The sequence below is a fragment of the Silurus aristotelis genome (assembly GCF_946808225.1).
Source record: "Silurus aristotelis genome assembly, chromosome: 13".
NCBI lineage: Eukaryota > Metazoa > Chordata > Actinopteri > Siluriformes > Siluridae > Silurus > Silurus aristotelis.
In genome coordinates this window covers 9,030,215-9,053,053 of record NC_139586.1, presented here as the reverse complement: position 1 = coordinate 9,053,053, position 22,839 = coordinate 9,030,215, and the positions used below count along the sequence as shown (strand labels likewise).

General features: G+C 39.1%; 1 protein-coding gene across 6 annotated transcripts in view; it reads right to left on the bottom strand.

Annotated features, from left to right (window-relative positions):
- Positions 1 to 225: 225 nt before the first annotated feature.
- nlgn1 (neuroligin 1) overlaps positions 226 to 22,839 on the bottom strand; it is a 281,252-nt gene continuing 258,638 nt past the window's right edge. For all 6 annotated transcript variants that reach the window (XM_083558463.1, XM_083558461.1, XM_083558465.1 and 3 more), the window contains 3 exons: positions 9,224 to 9,436; positions 5,755 to 6,544; positions 226 to 5,032 (listed from right to left, as the gene is read on the bottom strand). In XM_083558463.1, coding sequence (XP_083414589.1) covers positions 4,198 to 5,032; positions 5,755 to 6,544; positions 9,224 to 9,436 — 1,838 coding nt within the window. In that variant the 3' untranslated portion in view covers positions 226 to 4,197. The remainder of the gene's footprint in view (positions 5,033 to 5,754; positions 6,545 to 9,223; positions 9,437 to 22,839) is intronic.

Here is a 22,839-nt window from a genome sequence, read left to right as displayed (position 1 = left end):
GATTTTTAACATGTATTTTATGTGTGTGTGTGTGTGTGTGTGTGTGTGTGTGTGTGTGTGTGTGTGTGTGTGTGTGTGTGTGTGTGTGTGTGTGTTTGTGTGTGTGTGTGTTTGATAGAAAGAGAAAGTCAAGAAAAAGGCAGAAAGACCAAAAGACCAGAAAAGACAAGACAGAATATAAACGATGTTCATACAAAACAAAGAGTAATCAAGAAATGATAGAAATTCAGCTTAATAAAATCATTTATTGTGCTCCAGAAGAGTAAGTCCTATTTAACCAGAAATAAAGACATAATGACAAATAATCTACATTACAACCGCCCTTTGATATGGTTCCCATGAACAGGCATTCTGATCGTCACTTTGAAGCTTAGATAGAACAAAAGAAATAAAACTAAACAAAGAAAAACAAAAATAAAAACAAATAGTAAATGGCACTCGATGTTGTAATACATTCAGTCGTGAGGCTCGTCCTGTTGATGGTGTGTGAGATTGAGCCTTGCGGCTCTCCTCGGTTACTGATGTTTCCCAGCTCTCACCTTGGTCCTACATGCAAATATATGGAACAAATCCTCAAAGGAGCCCTGGTATGAACGGCTCATTAAATGTGAGCGCTGCTCAAAAGGAGTCTCGTTTGGAAAGGAACTCAGGGCAGGGCTGTTTTGCATATACATACCTGCATTGATTGAGCGAGCAAGGATAGGCTTTACTTAATGCTCCAGCTTCTCCTGCGCTGTATTTACTGCACTGCTCTGTGGGAACTGAGCGAACAGGAACGCAGAAGCTCAGTGGAGGCCATGTTCTAGAAGGGAACATCATGTTTGGGATTTGCACTGTAACACAGGTCACCTGGGTCCTGGGACAACAGCATCATTTTCTCCTTTTTTATTTATTTATTTTATTTTGAAGTTTTTTCCTCTGTCTTATACTATCCCTTACTCTGTCTCTCTTCACTGGCAGTGTGCCTGTGTGTCACTGTGACTTTTCTAAATAACCCATATCTCTCTGAAGTCACAAGCGCTTTAATTAATCACTCCTCGACAGCACAGCATTAGTCACAGGGCTCTCCGATTCAAATACATTAAGGTCAATTGGAAAGTGTGTGTTGGGGAGTAGGAGTGGGCAGTATGCATGGGCAAAAAGAAAAACATGGTCTGATGTACAATGATTATGATATCAATATTTATCAGGGTAGAAGTCACGGCTTCAAGTTATGAAGCAGTATGTTTGGTAATCTTTGGCCTCCTTGTTGCACGAATTATAAACGGAAACCACGTTTAAATTTAAAGTTGAAATTTACGTTTGCCATTTAGACAGTAAACAAACACTGCCTTATTGTTATTGGCTATAAAAATAAACCACCCCCCTTTTTTTTTTTTGGGATATCGAGTCATCTGAAACAAACGCGAGAGCCGATCCAAGCACAGCAGGCAGGTCCAATGCTGTAAGGTTTTCTTTCTAATTTATTTCTATGCTAGCCACACTATTTATAATACATTCATATATTTACCTGTCACGATATCTGTATATAGACATTCCAATGTTCTAGGAAACCCCTTTACCATCATTAAAAATTATTATTATTTTTTTTTATTAGTGGCCTGTCTTATAGCCGTAATGCAGGACGGCACAGTTGTTACCTTTTCCCATCAATTCGAAACAATCTGACAGTATTTGTGTCTCTATAAATAATCTCATCAAGAATTTGATTGCTCACTAGCATTGTAAAATAACTGTGCAAACTTCTTTCCAAGCTTTTTAAGATAATATATTTCTAAATAATATCTTTATACACATTTAATGAGATGTATATGACACGGCAACATGAAACAATGGTGAACAGTTGTTCTTGTTTCTTTTTAAAATGGGAACAAATTGATCGCTGGAACTAAAGGGAACTAAAGAAATGTCAGACCACACAACGGCTGGCGACTTCACTGGAGACAATATGTTTGGATAAATACAACAGAAACCGTAGCTTCGTGTCGCACAGGCACACAGAAAACGATCTGTCGCTTGCTGCTCTGCCGCTCTCCAGAGGGATGGAAAGCAACTTGTTGTGTTGTAACGCAAAAGGCTTTCAAAACCTGTACTTTTATAAGACCTACAACTGATATTTGGGATCAGCTGTCATACCGCCCAAGACTAGTAATCGACAAGATTAGGAAAAAGTCATCAAAAGCCATTCCTGCATTAGCTGTTTCTACCCTCACAAATGCATGGAGGATTATTATTATTTTTTAATATATAAAAGGCTCTCAAACAAATCCAAATATTATCAGCAGAACACATATAAGTGGAGAAGTGGAGAAGTTGAATGGGGCAAACTGAACACTGAATGCTGATGAAGACAGAATGCGTAGTTGCAGCAATGGATGAACAGTAAGACTATCAAAAAAAGATATAAAATAAATCTAACACCTATCTAGGAATGAGAGCAATGATCTAAGGAAGAGCGAAAATGAAAGTGACAGACATGCTAATCAATATGAGAAATGACTTTTAAAGGTGTTTCTAATGATAGAGTGATATACTATGGAAACTGATCCTCTACTCGTATAGCTCAGTTGATTTTTTTGCCTTCATATTTATTTATTTATTTAATAATGTACTTATTTATCCATCTGTTTTTTTTTTTTCCGACGCCATCTCGCCACCTGCTGTGATCAGATGCAGGAGAAAAGAAGATGAGAGGGCCTTCAAATCTACACTGTCAGCAAAGCCTCTCAGTAACAGGAAGAAATTTAGAAACATTCATTGTAGGGCTATGGGGGTCCATCTCGATAAATGGGGATGAGCAAAAACAAACAAAACAAAACAAAACAAAAAACTCAATGCAGTCAATCTCATTTAATATAAAAAATTATGTAGAACGATTCCTGGCAACTTAATTTATTGGGGCTTCTGTTTATGGAGAATTCCTGATAAGTGTGGCAGAGAAATGTGCTACATGATGAGGATTATTTTCTAAGGTAAAAGTGGATAAAAGTGGTAAAAGTTTATAAAAATAAAATAAATAAATAAAAGGAATGGAATACAGCAAGCCCAAACAAGCAAATTAAAGAAGAAGAAATAAAAGAACACTATGATTATCCCACAAATGGGATCTCAAACAGCAACTGACTCACCACTATTAAAAAGTTTTACCAAGACACATTGTACAAAACTAGTCCTTATAACCACGTTCACTCAAGCTATTTGTGAATGCACTCTATGTAGCATATCCCTGCCCACCCCTTTTAAATTTCCCCACCTTCTTTTGGGAACTGTCGCCTTTGTCCGGCGCCAACGTATTTCCGATTTTGTTGGAACTGGGAGCCAATCGGAGCAGTATATCCTCAAACAGATCCAGTGGGAGATTTTTTTTTTTTAATAAAGACTTAATCAGCAGAACAGCCACCAAGCAGATAAAATGTCATGCGCTTCGTGCTAAAAAATATCCAGCTTCCCCTTTTTTGTCCTCCATCCAGACAGCACTTGTGTGATGAAGCTATATCTGCCAGAAAACCGGTGACACTCCCACCCCGCTATAATGAACTGCTGGCAGATTCTCCAGTACTGATGCCCCAGAGTCAGAGCTTAAACAGCTTTGCGTACATATCTAGATATGTAAATAGATTCTATACAATAAAAGTGTTCCCAAAGAAAATTGACCAAAAAAAAAAAAAAAAGATTTCAAGACATTGTGCATATTCTTGAGAAGTTCCAACCATCTTTTTCCAATTATGTTCTATTCCATATCTTACAATGATTCCATCTAAAGGAGAGCACATGCCTAAAGTAAGTAAGCAGCATCTCCTGTTTGCTCCAGAGAGTACTCAACAATCGAGTGCCTCTAGAAACATCAAATTTTCTTTGATTTACACAGGGCCTCCCACACGCCCTCTAGCCACAGCCTCTGTAAACCTTTCAAGCCAACCTGTAGTGAAATTTCTAGGTCAAGAAATAGGCCTGGCTTCCTTTGTCCATTTTACCAGGATAAAAAAAAAATCTGTGTTTGTTGTTTTTCATTAAATCTGAAATTGTTCCACGATGTTCTCTTCATTTCATATTTCTAATATAAAACGATCGTTTTCCTCCGAATGGAGACAAAAGAAATTCCATGGTTTATTCCATGTTCTGCAAAAATGTGTTAGCACTGATATGCTTCACCAGTACCCAAATCCTTTGCGAATATGTGTGTGTGCATGTGTGTGGCTATACTCTGGTCGTGGAGTGCGAATGGGGGTGTGGGTGGGGCAGTGTGTTGTTGTGCTGCACTCCTGCGTAGCTGTTGAACGGATGCAGTGGTCCGAGGGCGCTCGGGATGGTGCTGGGCAAGACGGTGATGGTGTTGGCGCTCATGAGTGGTACATCGTCAGGTGACCGACGCATGGCTAAGGTGTAGTCAGGTGGACAGCTGCTCCTCAGGACGAGCGGACACTCACGCTCCAGCTCGCCGCGCTTCATCTGCAGAGACATGAGCTCCTCGTCAGGGACGGGTGCAAGCTGACTGGTGGCATTGGTGCGCTGAGGGCTTCCGCGCCTGTGCCCATCATGCCGCCGCTTATCCTTTTTGTAGTAGAGTGCAGCAAAGGCTAGGATGTTGAGAAAGAGCAGAGAAGCTCCAACGGCGATGGTGACACTCAGCTCAGTAGAGTAGTCACGCTGCTCCACCAGGAACGGCTGGTTGTGGTTCTGGTTTGGGTTTCCGTCCTGTGTCTCGGTGGGGAACGGGGTAGGGAAAGGCCTCTTGGTGTTGGCCGGCATCTTTTTGGGAGTCCGTGGGGTCTCGTCTGGCGCAGGCACCTTGGTGGTGGTGCTGGTGGATGAGACTCCCTGTGTGACCTCGTTGAGGGTGTGCAAGTGCGGAACAAGCTCGAGCCACAGGTTGACCTTGTTGGCCCTGTAGTGTTCCTTGACGCGGGGTTTCAAGCCGATGTGCAGATACAGCTGCTCCTTCTGGTTGTACCTCGTCCACGCCACCTCCTCAAAGCGGTTGGGTTTGGTGTGAATAAACTTGGTGTCCTGTGGCACCGGTTGGTTGGGGTCCCTGCAAAATGAGAGGCCACAAACAATGAATATAACATTATGTGCACTCTTTACATTGCAATAAACACATCTTTTCACTAAAGCCTGGCATACAGACATATGGACCACGTGAGTGCACACAGTCATCTGCCTGCGCTATAAAATATGACAGCAATTTATTGCGATCCTGTGTGATATGGCAGTGCTATGTTCTATTCTATATAAAAGTCATTATCGGTCATAGAGTCCATCTGGGCTTGTGTGGTGGGGCTGGAAAAAGGCTACGCTGACCCTTTATTGCTTGAAAAAACATTTGCTGGCATGGAGACATGCTTAAAGGCAACGGGGAAGAGTGTTTATGCGTTCTCAGTGAATATGGCTGTCTGCTGACATCTGCCCCTGTGTTTTAATTAAGAGGAAGGAGGCAATGAACAGAAATTGCACATTTGCCAGTTACACCAATAGATTTTCCATCCTCACTTGTGATGACATCTAGTATGGCAAAGTCAAACTCACACTAAATTCACCCCATTGCCAGCTTTACCATCATTGGATAAGATCACATGTAAACTATAAAAAAAATCTAATTATTTATTATATTCGAGGACAATGAATCAGATTAGAGTCAAAATCTAGAATATTTATTTAAATTATATCAATAATGCTTTTAACTTTAAATACATTTTATACTGTGCATCTGCTTAAATTTCATTTAAAGAATGACTTTTCAAACTTCTTACACACCCAGTCTTAGCAAAGTTGGTCCAGTATGTCATGACCACCGCACTGAGCATCACGTCATTCTTGGAGAAGTTGCAGGGAAAGAGTTCGGTGGGCCCAATCATAGGCAGGCCAAAGACATAAGGAATCTCGTCTCCATGAGCTGCATCCGCCCACGCGGGGACCTGCTCCGTCTGGCAGTGGTGGTAGAAAGCGTAAAAGTAAGTGGGCGAGCCGAAGCTGGAATGCAAGTCGGCCGTGGCCACAGCAGGCGCTACCCACTGGTGGTCAGTGAAGAGTGCCAGCAGGGTTTTCCTGCGGGTCTCTGGATTGTGCCGGTCAGCCCAGTCTGTGTACATGAACTTGATGGTCTCGCGTAGCACATCCTTGCCCTCAGGGTAGCCGTACAGGTCGTCCACAAAGCTGGACACCGCATAGTCAAAGTCATTTGCCTGCACACCACTATCTCCGTCCACCACCAGCTCGACAAACTTAAGACCCTCACCCTGGTTTACACCTAACATAATGTCGTAGTTAAGGAACTCGCCCTGCTCCATGAGAATTTGCGGGTCGTCCGGGATCACGTCGCCGTCGATGACTGGCCCGAAGGCAATGTGGTACCGTGCTGGCTGGATGTCCTGCTCCACCAGTTCCTTGTAGTCCTTCTTTTGCAGGCACTCGACCAGTTCCATTGTGTCATGATAGTCGCATCCCACCTTCCGTGCCAGCATGCGAGCATATTTAGCTGGTTGGAAGCTCACTGCCCAACTGGACAGAGCTGTCCCGCTCTGAGCTATGGCTCTCTGAAACAACCCTGGGAGACAAAGATTATAAATTAATAACACTGAAAAACACTGTTAACAAACAAAAAACATTATGCAGAGAGATGAAATGAAACTCATAGGCAGGGACATTCCACGCTTTATCGTTTCAATGAATTGTGCAAACAACAGATTTGTTATGACATTGTTCAAATAAATGATAGCTTTTAGTAGAAATAATGAGGCGTAAACACAATAAATGGTTGTCATGGAAACGCCATGCAAATCAATTAATGCCAAGAGTGTGCTGAAGGAGAGAGCGGCATAGTGTGTTTAACACCTGCCAAAAAAAAAACTGTATTTAGCAAATATTTGCAAATAAAATCATACAACACCTCACAAATTCAGCATTGCATCATGCTTATCATGAGGACATGAATATTTAAATATGCATTTTTCTGTTTAACCACTCTTGCCTTTTCTTCAGCTCCCCTGACTACATTTGACGACTGTGCTGCATTTTATAAAAAAGAAAAGAAAAGAAAAGAGGAGAGAAGAGTAGAGGAGAAGCAAGAAAAGAAAAGAAAAGAGAAAATGAGAGGGAAGGGAGGGAGAGGATAGAGAAGAAGGAAGAGAAGAAAAGAGAAAAGGAGAGAAGGTGGGTGGAGGAAAGGGGAGAATAAGGAAGAGAAGAAAAGAGAAGAAGATAAAAGATGAAAGGCAACGAGAGGAGAAAAAAAGAGAATCAAAGAGAAAATGAGAGGAGAGAGGAGAAAAAAGAGAAGAGAAGAAAAGAGAAAAAGGGAGGGGAGGAGAGGAAAGGGGAGGATAAAGAAGATAATATAAATGAGAAAAGGAGAGGAGAGGAGAAAAAAGAGAAGAAAAGAGAAAAGGAGAGGAAAAGGGAGATGATTGGAGAATAGAGAAGAGAAGAGAAGAGAAGAGAAGAGAAGAGAAGAGAAGAGAAGAGAAGAGAAGAGAAGAGAAGAGAAGAGAAGAGAAGAGAAGAGCAGAGAAGAGAAGAGAAGAGAAGAGGATAAGGAAGAAAAGAAAAGAGAAAAGAAGAGGAGAAGGTAAGGAAGAGAAGGAAAAAGAAATGAAGAGGGGAGGAGAAGAAAGAGAAAAGGACAGAAGAGGAGAGGAGAGATGAGTGGAGAATAGGAAGAGAAGAGAAGAGAAGAGAAGAGAAGAGAAGAGAAGAGAAGAGAAGAGAAGAGGGGAGAGGAGGATAAGGAAGAAAATGGAAGAGAAAAGAAGAGGGGAGGAGTAGAAAGAGAAAAAAGTAAAAAAAAGTAAAGGAGAGGAGAGATGAGATGAGTGGATAATAGAGAAGAAAAGAGAAGAGAAAAGAAGAGAAGAGAAGAGAAGAGAAGAGAAGAGAAGAGAAGAGAAGAGAAGAGAAGAGAAGAGAAGAGGGGAGGGGAGAGGAGAGGAGGATAAGGAAGAAAATAAAAGAGAAAAGGAGAAGAGAGGATAGGATACAAAAAAGAAAAGAAGAGGGGAGAGGAGGAAAGCTGAAAGGGAGAATCCAGTGGCTAATAGGTCGGAGTAATACTTTGCTCTGGAAGGTGTGAGCAAGAGATATATTGAAAGAAATCATTTATAAAGGCCAAAACTTGTGAAAATATTGCTTCTAAGCTGATTTTTGAGTAAAAATGAAACGATGTAAATACAATTTTTCCATAGAACTGACCTCACAGGTTACTCTTCTAAAAAAAAAGAACTGATAAACGCTAAACAATTTGATCTAATGCTGGAGCATGGAGAGGCTATGACCATGATGGAGTATAAAAGATAACTATTTATAGAGTCATCCTCAGATAGAGTGGCACCTCTCCATATAATGGGCAAATGTTCAATCCGTCCATGTTTTACAATCTTTGCAAGATAAAAACGAGGCAAATGAATGCTGACATACACAAGCCAGGAAATGCCTTAACATGCAATAAAGCAGAATTTGGGTCATTAAATAAAGGAAATTGCATTATAAACAAAAAGTTGTTGTCACTGGAAATACAGCAGGGCTCTAATGTTGTATTCAAAATTGAATTATTGGACTGTGTATATGACATTAACTATTATTTAATTTGGGGGCACCAATAGCAGTTTGCAAGAATAAATATATAGCTGGCTGTCCCTATATGTGTATTTACAAACTCAATATTCTACTCATTGCATGTACATTATTTCAAAGAGGGTGCCTATAATTTGGAAGTGCACTACCGGTAAGTATTTCTCTATAGAAAACCATAAGTAGAGTAGTAGAGGCAGGTGATAAATGGATGTATTATTGTAGAAACAACACACACACACACACACACACACACACACACACACACACACACACACACACACACACACACACACACACACACACAAGGATGTATCAGTATGCAATGCTTTTGCTGGAAATAGAACAACAGAAGGTATGGATTGGTGTTGGTGTTGGTGTGAGGCCTAGTCATTGAGGACCGCAGCAGATTCTGCAGATTCTAGTCAGCAGGTTATTTGGATGAAAAGAGAAAGATGAATGAAAAAGCCCTGTGGGAATTTTCCTCTGGGAGGTTTCGAAAGCATATGATGCATATAGCAAGTATGTTGTGTTCGAAAAGAAAGGAAGAAAAATAAAAAAAAAATACACACAAAAGTCCATGCAAAAACATCGAAAAAAAAAAAAAACCCCGGCATGCAAGCACCAAAAAGGGTCTAAAGTTGCGAGTTCAGCACTGTACCTTTGGTTGAATTGCTCCAGCGGTTGCCTTCAGAGTAATGGGACAGCGTGAGCAGGTTCACGCACGATGCCCCGGCCCCAGAGCCGAAAACTGTAATGCGTAAAGGGTCACCACCGAAGAAGGCGATGTTTTCACTAGTCCATCGCAGGGCTTGGATTTGATCTAAGAGCCCATAGTTGCCTTTGGCCGCCTGGTCTCCTGTGCTCAAAAAACCTGTGAAAAGAAAGGAAAGAAAAACACAGCATGATTTAATGTTCGTTTAACACAAAGCAAAAGCGGTAATGCAAATGAGCTGTGTGCTAATAACATTAGAGGGAGTTAAAAAGATTCTTGTATTCATCCTCCTGCCATTTTTTTGCTCTGCGCTGTTCGGGTTTGTGTACGGAAGCGAGATGATGTGGAGCGGACTCGCCCCCTCTTAACATCCATTAATTGTTGTTATGACAGCTGGCCACCTCTGGAGATCTTAAGTAACTATCTCTTAATGGTTGTTTATTTCATGGAGCTCATGATTGCCTGACCTCCCTGACAGAAAAAAAAAATAGATCATTAACCATTATTAACCAGGAGATGGGTTTGTTTACGCTGGACTTTTGGTTATATATTGGGTGAGGATTCCGGGTATGTGCGTGAGTGTGTAGCTCTTTCTTAAATCGAATTGAACTTCACAAGGCAATTTTTGTCGTGTGTGTTACTGGAATTGTTTTTGGAATAAAATGCCTTTGAACACTCAATGAAGCATTTGTGAAAGATGCGAATATAGTGAAAGTTATTTTATTTGTGCAGAGCATGTGGTTACCAAGTTGTCAAGTTACTATGACTTTTTTACTAGTACCCAGGGGTGGAGAATCATATTCAAAAGAACATACAGCTAATGTAAAATGTTTCAGGCAAATAGCACTACCATGACTTCAGAACACAGAAAGCAAACACTTAAACAATTCAAATTCCAAACACAAGTTTGAGCTCAGATAAGTTAATTTACAATTTACTAAATAATGTTGTTCCCGGAATGAATTTCAGGGCAGAAACTCAAATTTACTTTAGGTATAAAAAATACAAACGAAATACTCATAGTACACACCGTTCCCTTACAGGAACTCGAGCTGCGTTGAAACGCTTTGGGAACGTTTCAAAGCGTTTCGACGCAACGTCCCGTTCCGTCAGGGAACTAGGGATACATACGTAACCCAGAGACGATTTTTGTTTGCTTTATTTGTGCCCTTTTAACCCAGCAACCCAGGAGCATGTTAAAAATATTAGCAAAGTTTAACTAACAATAGCTTTAGCTCAAACGCTATGGACAGTATAGACATTGTGGACACTTGATCACAAAATTCATGTGGTATTTTGACATGTAGTCCCCATTTGCTGTTGTAATAACCTTCTCTCTTCTGGTAAGATGTTCCACCACATTTTGGAGTGTGCTTGTGTAGATTTTAACAATTCAGACACAAGAGTGTCAGTAAAGTCAGGTACTGATGTAGGTGTGGTAAGGAGGTCTGGGATGCAATGACATTTCCGATTTATCACAAAGGTGTTTAATAGGGTTGAGGTCAGATCTCTATAGCAGGTCACTCAAAATGTTCCATTTCAACCCATATAAAGCATATATTTATGGAGCTGACTTTGTGTACAGGGGTATTGTCATGCAGGAACAGGTTTGCGTCTGTTAGTTCAAGTGAAGAAAAGATTTTATGCTACTACATCCAAAGACATCCTATACAATTGTGAGAAGAACTACATATTGCTGGAAATTTCAGGTGTCCCAATACTTTTGTCAATATAGTATAATAATAATAATAATAATAATACTAACCCTCTAACTATTATTACAAGCTGTGTGAAAAGATACAATGTGTCCAGCTGCAGAAATATTTCTTAAATATTACATTTACTGCTTTTGTTTTATCCTTACAATGCAATTTGTGTTCAAAATCTTCAGATAAAATAGTTACCTTTATATTTATAGGGTTATTCATTATCCATAGGATTACTTTTACAATCTACAACATAAACTTGTGTTTGGAAATCACTTCATATAAAGATGTTAGAATGCCTGCATTCCTTCATGGATTATATATGGGACAATAAATGCGACAAAATAGACTGCCTTAAAATCATTAATCTGCTAGATGTCCAGGAAATGAAATGACATTTCCAGGTACTCCAGTAGAGACCAATATATTTTCAATTGATAAATAAATAAACTTATTTTACAAAAAAAAAAAAAAAAAAAAAAAAAAAAAAAAAAAAAAAGTATAGTACAAGATCTGGCTAAAAATCACTTTGTTACAACAATACTGCATAAACCTTTTTTTTTTTACAATCTGTGTGATTTTAAGGGCATTTTATTTTTAAAATAATTTTTTTTTTTTTTTCAGTTTATCATTATTATTGAATTGGCTATGTCAGAACATGCTGGAGTCAAATATTGTAATTATCCAAAAAAATGTGAACAGAAAATCTTTTATTGAATTGCAAAAGGAGCGGTGTCAACTAATACATGTTGATACTGTAGATGTAAGAAATGTTCCTGTCATCACTTTATAGCAGCTATAATCAGTCATTCAATTATGAAGTCTCTTGACATTAATAAGACAAAACAATTCTCAATTATTGTAAAACCCAAGCACAAGTTTTTAATCCTGTAGACTTACTGATTAGTACATAGAAATGACACAAGAGGCTCCACCCATAAATGTCCACTAACATGAAATTTCATATAACACTTAGTTGAAAGTGTTCATTATTAGATTATATAACTCGCCCACCATACGAGTCCAGCTGAATTAGCTGTTGCTGTTCCTATAGTAACAATAGAAGTAGTAATTGTCCTACAGTATCCAAGCTGGAGCTAGGGGAAGGCTATAAAAAAAGTCAAGACATGGTCTTAAAGAAATCTGAGCAGTAAGGTGTAGTTTACGTTACATAATTTAGCAAAACAGAGCAATTTACATTAAATAAAAAAACTATACAGTATATTTGTATGTGGCAGAGACTGCGTAGACAAGCACTGGTTCACGAGTGGAGGGCGTTGCTTCGTCATCGTAAGATCAAACAATCGTAAGTTGAACCACCCTAACTCAGGGACCACCTGTATATACTGTCTTTGAGAATTACGGCGGCCACTGTGCTTTTGCGAATCTTCAGTGCAGCAGCAATTCTTGTAGCCTTACCCAGATATGTGCCTTTCAACCTCGGCTTGGTGTTGCTCAGATATGGATTGTCAGCTGTGAGGCCCTCTATAGAGAGGTTTGTGCCGTTCCAAATTATATCCAATCAATAATCTTTTCCACAGTGAGACTTTAATCAAGGTGTAAAAAGATCTCAGCAATGATCAAGAGAAATAGGAGGCACCAGAGCTAATTTCTAATTGTTGCAAAAAAATATTGCTTGATATTATCAATAAATGTTCACAACCAATAGGGGTAAGATAAGGATCTTCAGTTCAACAATCATTAAAGTTAAATGATGTTGCATTCTTACACAATTAATTGTGCTTTTTTTTTTTCCCCCATTTCCACTTAACCTTTCTACATTCAAATACACTTGTTAAACCAGGAGGAGAAATAAATGGTTTAAATCTAATCTTAACAGGTGCACTAATTTAAAAGCAATAAAGCAACGTTGTTAAAAGAACACGGTGATTCTGGGAAACAATAAAAACAGAAAAGGAAGTGGAACAACACACACACACACACACACACACACACACACACACACACACACACACACACACACACGCGCAAGCACACTCAGATTACCTTTAGAACACTGGCTTTTTTAAATCCAGCATGCATTTTAAATTGATTCAATTCAATTAATCTGGTTTTGTTGCTACATCAAAGGCCCAAACTCCTGGAAGCGGACCGTCATCTACAAGCATGCGTTTAATTGATTCCATTTAGCCAAACTCGCCTGCAGCACAAATCAAGAGGCCCAGCCGCGGGCTTGAAAGTGATTAGCTGGCGAGCAGGCGTTGTTCTTAGCTGCTGATACCATCTGAAAGAACATCTGAAATGGCCAGCAATGCCACACTAGAACAAAGATACAGAACAGGACTTCCGAATTCACAAATGCCACATCCAGAGTGAATCTCTGAATCGCTCCTGATTGTACGCCATCAAAAATACTGTTGCCATAGCAATGTTTGGACGGCGTACTCTCGGGTTTGGTGTAATATTTTTCCTTCCAACTCATTTCATCGGGAATGAGTATCACTCCGACTGAGGACGGAGCAGGTGAGATCTCATACAGCACTGTGGCCTGATAACTTATTCTGTAAATAAATGATGCACAGAGCGTTCTGGAAAGTGTTTTATTGGTTTGAACACGATGAGGTTTGACGTAGGAATATCAGAAAGTATCAGGAGTGTGAAATATCAGTGTGTGGAAGAAGAGCAATTTCCTTTTTTTTTAATAGCATTATATTACGTTACTAACGTTCCTCATATACCACAATTACAATCGTTTGTTCATTAAATAATGACATTGCATACTTTTTTTTATCCATTTATGTGGTTAATCAGTAATGTTCTCACTTGCATGGGTACAGCAATAAAAATACATTACAGCAGCTTTAAATAATCCATCCCTGAGCAGCCGCTCTCTTTTTTTCTCTCTCTCTCTCTCTCTCTCTCTCTCTCTCTCTCTTCAAGTTAGAAATGCATGTCATATAACTAAGAATCATATAAACTCTTCACAAAAGTAGTCACCACATAAATAACTAAATCTAATTGATCTAGTTCAACAGCTAATTCAATTGTTTTAAGCTACCATCAAATTTACTAATAAGAGCATCCTAATGGTATATCTAGAGTCACTGTTAGAGCTGATGTTATAGAAAAACGAATCAACACTTCCCAGATCAATCACAATCAAACATTCAACAGTGCTGAGGTTTAACATGATCATGCCTACTCAGCCTCCATCCAGATGTTTGCATGGCCTAGGATCCCTTCATCTGGTCTATTAATAGTAATTCATCTTTTTTTAACAGGATCATTAAAGATCCTGTTAAAAAAATGATTGCAATGCTACTATGTTTTGTGAATAAAATTGTATTTAAATGGGGTTAAGGATTGAAGAATAACACACAATTGTGCTGTGATACTTTTGTATATTCCTCATATATCACAGCATTTTTTCAATTACAACATTGACGTAATTAATAAGTGACATGTACTTTGTAACGTTTTCATTGGAATTCATTTTATTCATATAGCTCTTTTAACAATGGACATTGTCTCAAAGCAGCTTTACATTCATAAAGAGGTTTTAAAGTTGTATAAAAGAATACAGCTTAGTGCATATACGTTTGTTCCTTATAATTATACGTTTATGCCTAATAAGCAAACCAGTGGCGACTTTGACAAGGATAAACTCCCTGAGATGGCATGAGGAAGAAACCTTTAGAGGAACCAGACTCAAAAAGAAAAGCCATCCTCATCTGAATGACATCATTACATTTAATGTTGTGGAACATCTATCAGACAAATGATTTCCTATGATCACTTTAAGCATAGCAACAATAAACAAAAAAAAAAAGCCATCTCTCTTCACCCTTTCTTTCATAGTAAATGAGACCAAAAATTCAAAATGCAGGCAGACTCTAAGCTCTCCTCTGCACACTGCATAAAAGTCTTTGTTACACAAGTACTCATTAAATAAAAGTCTACCATGTACACAACTCCTCCTCAAATATTTGTTTACAAAATGCTTGTGTAATCCGTTTATTATTATTTCGTCGTACACTGTGCCATAATCTTGTTTGGTCATGATTATAAATGGAAGGAATGTGAACAACATTTGAAACTAAATGTGCAAATCCGGTGTCGTGTTGCCCACGAGGAGATGACTAAAGTAGATTAAATGGCATCTCTGAAGCCGGTGCATGTGACGTACAATGAAACCGAACGATATTCGGATGGGATTTGGCTCCATGAATCATGTTCTTTAATTATTTTCCTGCCGAATGCCAATACGTCTGAGATGTCGAATTACCATCCATTTTTGGCTGAAGGAAGAGAGGGGACAGGGTAGCAGAAAATCTAATTGGGATCCCTCTTAACGTAATGTGAGAAGTATTATTCTCTCCTCTTTTCAAGGTTAGCAGACAGAACAGAGCAGCCGAAAAAGCCGACGAGTCATTCAATTGTAGTGCTCGCCACTTCTCAGTTTCCAAAGCCGGGCGTCACAGCCGACACTGCTTTATTTGCTCATTCTTCCTGTTCTTGCATGCTGGGGAGAAGCAAATAGCACCCTTCACCACGCGTTGTGTCCCTAAAAATATTCAGTGTGGCAACACCTTCATATGTTTTTTCCCCCGCTACATTACACAGCCATCATCTATCTCCGAAGACCCCATGAGTGAGGCAGGAAGCATCTGTTCTCAATAGTTAGGCTGGCAAAATTATACCATAGGCTTCTGAAAGAAAAATGAAACTGATTGTGGAGGGGGGTGTCTAAGGATTTCGAAGTTGTCATAGACATAGTGCATTGGGATTTTATTACTCATTATGTGAGAAAATGTTCAGAGCTGCCATTAAGTTGTATGTATAAGCCCTTGATTGGAGGCAATATACATAATTATTCTTTTTAAATCACCACAACCATCTCTCTTCAATCGAAGTACCCTTCACTAAAATACCACTAATAAACAAACCGACATCCTTCCCTAACCGGACTTTGAGACAGGTCAAACTCCTTTGGAACCCTGGGAGAATAAACAGCAATGTATTAAGAATGCCTACAGACCTTATAATGTTTTAATCAAATGCATATGCCAAAAGAGTTCTCCTCCCCGAGGCAAACCCAGCTGATGAAAGCTCAATGTACTTTTCAATGATGAAACAGATCATAGAGATAAACCTCCGGTCAGAACGCTGCATCGTTTTGCATACATTACCCTCTGTCTGATCTGTATCTCCATGTAACCGTTCCCATCATCTATTTCCACGAAGACTGCCAGTTTCCTCACTAAGCTCATAATTTGCTCTTAATCAGCTTCTTATCTTATTCAAATAAATATTTGGACAGGATAAGATGTCCAAACACACATCAGAAGAACATCTGTAAAAATTAAGATGTGTTCTGCATTACATACACTTCATGTCTTGAATGATATAAGATATTATATGACATTATTTGACATATTATATTGTATTGGCCTCGATCCCCGGTCAGGGAACCAACCCCAGCCATTAGTGCCATTAGTGCCGGTCCCAAGCCCGGATAAATGTGGGGGGTTGCGTTTGGAAGGGCATCCATCGTAGAAACATGTGGCAAATCGAACATGCGGCTCATGAATACGGATGATCCGCTGTGGCGACCCCTAATGGTAGAAGCCGAAAGAAAGTTTTTATATTGTATTGGCCTGGAAATTGGGGCGTTAGTATTCATAAGTCACATGACCATATCTTTTATATAGATAAAAGTGTTGGGACACATGACTTTTTTCAGCCATATATAGTTTTTTCCCAAACTGTTGCCACAAATTTGGAGGTACACAATCCCTTCACTTGAACTAGGCGATCCAAACATGTCCCAGCATGCCAATGCCCCTGTGCAAAACCCAGTTCCATGAAGATATGCTTTACATTGGTTGGAGTGAAGGATCTTGCCCTGCAGTAGAACTCAGACCTCTGACTTTACTAAAACCTTTGTGGTTGTAAGAGCAAATATCTCAATATGCACACTCCAAAATCTAGTGGAAAATCTTGCCAGAACAGTGGAGGTTCTTGTTTCAACAAATTGGATCTAAATGTGGAATTTGATGTTCAAAAAGCACATACAAGTCATACAACGTCTGTCCTTAAGTACTGTATGAACACTTTACCTGGTTTTGGATAGAAAAACTAACAGCAAATACCTTGAAAACATTTTCCACTTTTCATCCAGGATATAATGGAATATTTAGCAACATGCTAATTCTATTGATAAGATGTTATTTGTAGTGTTCTTAATAAAAATATAAAAACAGATTAATAAATATAAGGTAAAATATATGTCATTTGGATGTTTAAATTTAAACGTAAGATGACAAACATCCCTGTATTGTTATGGCAATAATACAATGGAAAAATGGTTTAAAAAAGGTTCAAGTGAATATAATGAAATAAATATTATATAAGACTACAGTGATTATGTAAGGTTGTGTCTAGGCAATGATTGGGTAAAAAAACAAAGTTGATATTTTTCTGTCAGAGCCTGTAGGCTTAAATAAAATAGCATGAATATTCATGTTCTAGTTGTTGAGCAGGGCTGTATGTGTAAGTTTCTTGTGTTGAGGTCTGCAAAAAAAGGTGAGGCGTTAATTACCCTTTGCCCCTGGCTGAACAGCACTGAGGGGATTAATGAAGGCTAATGCAAACACGTTGCACAGCGTTTCTTCCACTCGGGTGCCTGGACTTAATTGATGCACTGAATCTAATGACACGACTAGAAAAGTGAAGGTCCTCTAGTCACCCCGTGGAGACGCCACAGGCTCGAGCGGTGTTCTAACAACATTACAGGGGCGCGAGGTGTTCTTACATGTCCAGATTGATTCATTTATGTGATTAGATCATATCTGACTATAAAAGGTGCATTAGGGTCAGAAATCGATATTGTTGAACTGCTTAAGGGGGGGAAAAATGTATAATGTTTTAATCAAATAATAAAATAATAATATAAATAATGACAATTACGGTTAGATAAGGTTATTGAAAGATTTTCAGAAGGCCCAATAATGGCAAATTATGGAGAAAATAAATAAATAAAAAATCAATATATAAATATATGAATCAATCAATCAATCAAACCATCAATCAATCCATGAGAAGTCGAGTCTAATTTGAAAGTTCTTCCTACATCAATTCACGACATACTCGAAAGACAGCTCCAGGACCAGGATTAAATGTAGATTTGTACACATATCAGCTCCAAATAGCATTCTACAGACTAACAAAACAAAAAAAATTAAAGATTCATAACATTTTCTAGGGCAAGCATTGATAATCCCGATCATTAACAGCATGATTCCTCGCAAAACAACAGCAAGCATAAAACTGTGCAGCTGTTTTCTCTTCAAGGTAAAACTCCTGTGTAGCTGCAGTGTTATAAAATCTGCTCTGAATTGTTAACCAGCTTTCTTTTCTTACAAAATCACCACATTTGCATAGATTTCCTGAATACAGACGGTACTCTTATTCTCGTACACGTTCCAAACACAAAGGAAAACACACAAAAAGATATACCTTGTAACCATCCTAACAAATTTCCTAAGAGAAGCACTGAGTAATCAGAAGAAAATAAGGAGTATACAGAGAAAGTCATTTGTAGAAAACCATTTTATAAAAAAGTCTAAAAATAGCCCCTATTGTCCGTGCTGAAATTTCTCCACAGCCTGTGAGTGAGAAACTGCAGAGTGCCGTTAGCCCAAACGCTGCAGAAACACTGACCCGAAAAACTAACCTCGGCTAATGGAGGACACCCACATATTACAGATACAGTGCTGATAATGATCCAAGGACCATCTAGGGAACAAGAAGTGCTCAGGCCTTCCCTTAGCACCGAGCTGAAATGACTCCAGAAACCTGCAAGGAACCTGCAGGCAAGGTGTCACTAATGAGCCCAGACGATGCAAGAAATAGGGAGACAAGACAAGACCCCATCGTCGATGCACCCTCCAGTAACAAAGTATGTTTTTTTTTTTTTTTCCTTCTTTTTTTTGAAATGGTAATTTGGGTGGGACCAATTTCCATATCTCGAACATCCATCACATGAAACTGCCTGCATTTTCACGTATACTTATTTCCTTGAATTCTTTTATTATTATTATTATTATTATTATTATTATTATTATTATTATTATTATTAATATTATTATTATTATTATTATTATTATTATTATTATTTTAAATGATGAAGATGTTCAGAGTGAACATTATGTCCCCTTTGAAAAAATAATAATCTGAAGTTTTTACAAATAGAGAAATGATAAAAACCTGGATATCAGGCACAACAATTTCCATATATCATTGTCCACCATCTTGTATGTTTTGAGTTAAATGATCCACATTTCTTTCTGTTATTTTCTGTATATTGCCGATTTAAACCCAAATTTGCTGTAACCTAAACTGAAAGGTTTTTAAGAATCCGTGCCCACCGACCCTGTCATATATTCCATTGAAAGCTGCTGGTTGCTTTTTCTTTCAGCTGCTCCCATTAGGAGTCACCACAGTTGATCATCTGTCTCCATGTCACTCTGTCAGCTACATCTGCTTCTTTCACACCAACCGTCTTCCTTTACCACATCCATAAACCTCCTCCTTGCCTTCCTCTTTTCCTCCTGCCTGGTGGCTCCATTCTCAGCATCCTCAGCAACTATGTCCCTCCTATGCACCTTTCTCACCTTGTCTCCAAATCGTCCTACATGCGCCGTCCCTCTAATAAACTCATTTTCAATTCTGTCAACCCTCAACATCTCAGCAACCAGCAACTTTGCCACCTCCAATTCCGCCTCCTGTATTTTGGTCAATGTACATCCTTTTTTCCATATTAACATATTTTAACTAGTTACTAGTAAACCACCTAACAGCCTGATTTAATTCAACACAATCCTGACCAGGAGGTTTGTAAGAATGCTGTGCAGTGCAACATCGACATGGTCTTTCATCATACTGTATCTGTTTGCTTGCTTGTGTTCGCATTAAAGTAACCCCCCACCAACCTAACGTCTTGTGCAACCTTTTTATGTAGGATCCAAGTCCTGATCTTTAGCAATCATTAGAATTTCAGTCTGAACTGTGCAATTATAAAACTTTTTTGTAATTAAACAATACATAATGTGTGACACAAATTTGTCCTCAGCTCATTTCCCCCCAAAGACCAAAGGACCTTTCATCTCCAGCTGCTGTCAGACTGATAGTGACAACAGGACAGTCAAGACAAGAATGAAGGGAACTGTCAGTCCTTTCTTTTACAAGTTCCAGCCTGAATCACAACTCCTGCTGATTGTCAGCCTGACCAGCTACAATAAAGTTCTCTTTTAAACCAAGACAATCTATAGAGCAGATCAGACTTTGTAGGAAGGATATCACTGTTCACTGATACTTTAATGAGTTGCTTGATTTAATATATCTGACCTCAGAAAGACCTGCAAATGTAGATCACTATGTAATCATGTTCCTAATGCAAAATCATGACATTGTTTTTGTTTTTGCTTCTTTTTTTATTTTTATTTTTTTTTAAATGAAGAAATGGGTCTTTTATCACCTGCCTGCTGAGGTGAGAAAAGTGTGTGATGCATTTGGTGGAAAAACAAGATATGAGATGTCATTGAAGGCATGGACGATGCTAATGGAACAGTATTGAATGGTATCTCAGGGGTCGAGGCGGTTAACCGTGTTTGACAGCCATGGTTGCTGGAGCTATCAACAGAGCTGCTCATGCCCAATGGAGCACCAGGTTTCAAACCAGCAGCTGATGAAGCGCCAAAAATTCCCTGTTAGTGCACTCTGACAGCCACCCAAATGAAATGTCATGGGCTCCTCACACCATTCACCTACCCTGGGCCAGGGGTTAGACACAGCTATTGATCCATGCGCAGACTCCTAAAGCTAGCTCATAATTATCATTATTCAGTGCTCTTCTGCCTGTGGGTGGGGAGGGGGGCGTTCTGAGACTTTCATTATTATGGAAAATCTTTATGTTTCTTTACATTTTAATGAAGCATTGTTTCATAGGTTATGATGGTCTATGTATAGATTTGAACCACTGCTGACCTAGACCCATAAGCTGTAAATAATTTAGCACAGTTCACTTCATGTATTACATATGGAGTTTAGAAATTAAGCATTTAAAGCTCTATGGAAATATTGTCAATTTCTGTTCAAATGACAATACAGCCTACAAAAGGTGAACAATGACCTTTTTCTGATGTTTTAAAACAATATTTAATTCACAAACATGAGAGGGGAGAAGTGGTTTCAAGAAATATGCTAAATAAAATCACTGTGTGATGTACAATTACAAGTGCAGTAAGAAACATGATCATCCATTTTGGGTGGTTGCCAGACGGTACTAAAAGCACGATTTAGCATCAACCGATCGTGCCATATTAATAACGTTGATAGACGTAGGAAATAAAATACTTTGACAGCTCCACTCAAAAAAGATAAAAAATAAAAATCCATTAATACAGCAAACACTAGGCATACATCTCACCTCATAAAAGCAGATACCGTATATGGCATCTCAAAAAAACGAGTACACCCCTCACATTTCAGCAACCATTTTAGTTGGTATTAGTTTTAGGACTAAAGTTATGAAATTTTATATTTTTTTGAGTAGTCAATGAGCAGCTTGTATAGCAGTTCAGATTTACTGTAGTCTGAAAATAACTAAGCATACAACTATAATTGTCAAAAAGTGAGTACACCGTAAGTGAATGTCGAAACTGTGTCCAAAGTGTCAATATTTTGTGAGATCACCATTGTTATCTAGCACTGCCTTAATCCTCCTGGGAATGGAATTCACCAGAGCTGCACAGGTTGTTGCTGGGATCCTCTTCCATTCCTCCATAATAACATCACAGAGCTGCTGGATGTTAGACACATGGTGCTTCTCCACTTTCCCCTTGAGGATGCCCCACGGGTGCTCAATAGGGTTTAGGTCTGGATACATACTTGGCCACTCCATTCCAAACCTTCAGCTTCAGTTGTCATCTTGGCGGTGTGTTAGGAGTTGTTATTATTTTGTAAAACAGCCGCTTGCCCGAGTTTCTGAAGGGAGGGCATCATGTTTTGCTTCAGAATGTCACAGTACTTGTTGGAATCCACAGTTCCCTCAATGAATCCTCAGCTCCACAGTACCAGCAACACTCATGCAGCCCCAGACCATGATGCTACCACCACCATGCTTGACTGTAGGCAAGACCCAATTTTCTTGGTACTCTTTACCAGGGCATCACCACACACCATTAGAGCCAAACAAGTTTGTCTTAGTCTCATCAGACCACGGGACATGGTTCCAGTAATTCATGCTCTTGTACAGGTTGTCTTTAGCAAACAGCTTTGCAGGCTTTCTTATGAGACAGCTTTAGAAGAGGCTTTCTTCTGGGACGATGGCCATGCAAACCAACTTGTTGCAGTGTGTTTGGTCTGAGCACTGACAAGCGGTCCTTCCGCTTCTGCAACCTCTAAAGCAATACTGGCAGCACTCATTCGTCTGTTTTTTAAAAGCCAGCTTCTGCTGCTGATGCACAGCATGAAATTCAAGTACTTTGATCGACCCTTGCAAGGCCTGTTCTTAGTGGAAAACCTCTGTATGACCTTGGCCACTGTACTGTAACTTAGTTCCAGGGTTTTACTGGTCTTCTTATAGCCTAGGTATCTTTGTGGAGAGCAACAATTCTAATTCTCAAATCCTCAGAGAGTTCTTGCCATGAGTTGCTATGTTGACAATCCAGTGGTCAGTATGAGAGAATTGTACTCAAAGCACAAAATCTTTACTGCTCAAATACAATTGTTATGACCCAGTCTAGGGTTAGGCCTCATAGAGTAACAAGCTCACAATTTAAAGGAATTGATATCTTTATAACAAACACAAAACCAGACAATGGCATGTCTTCA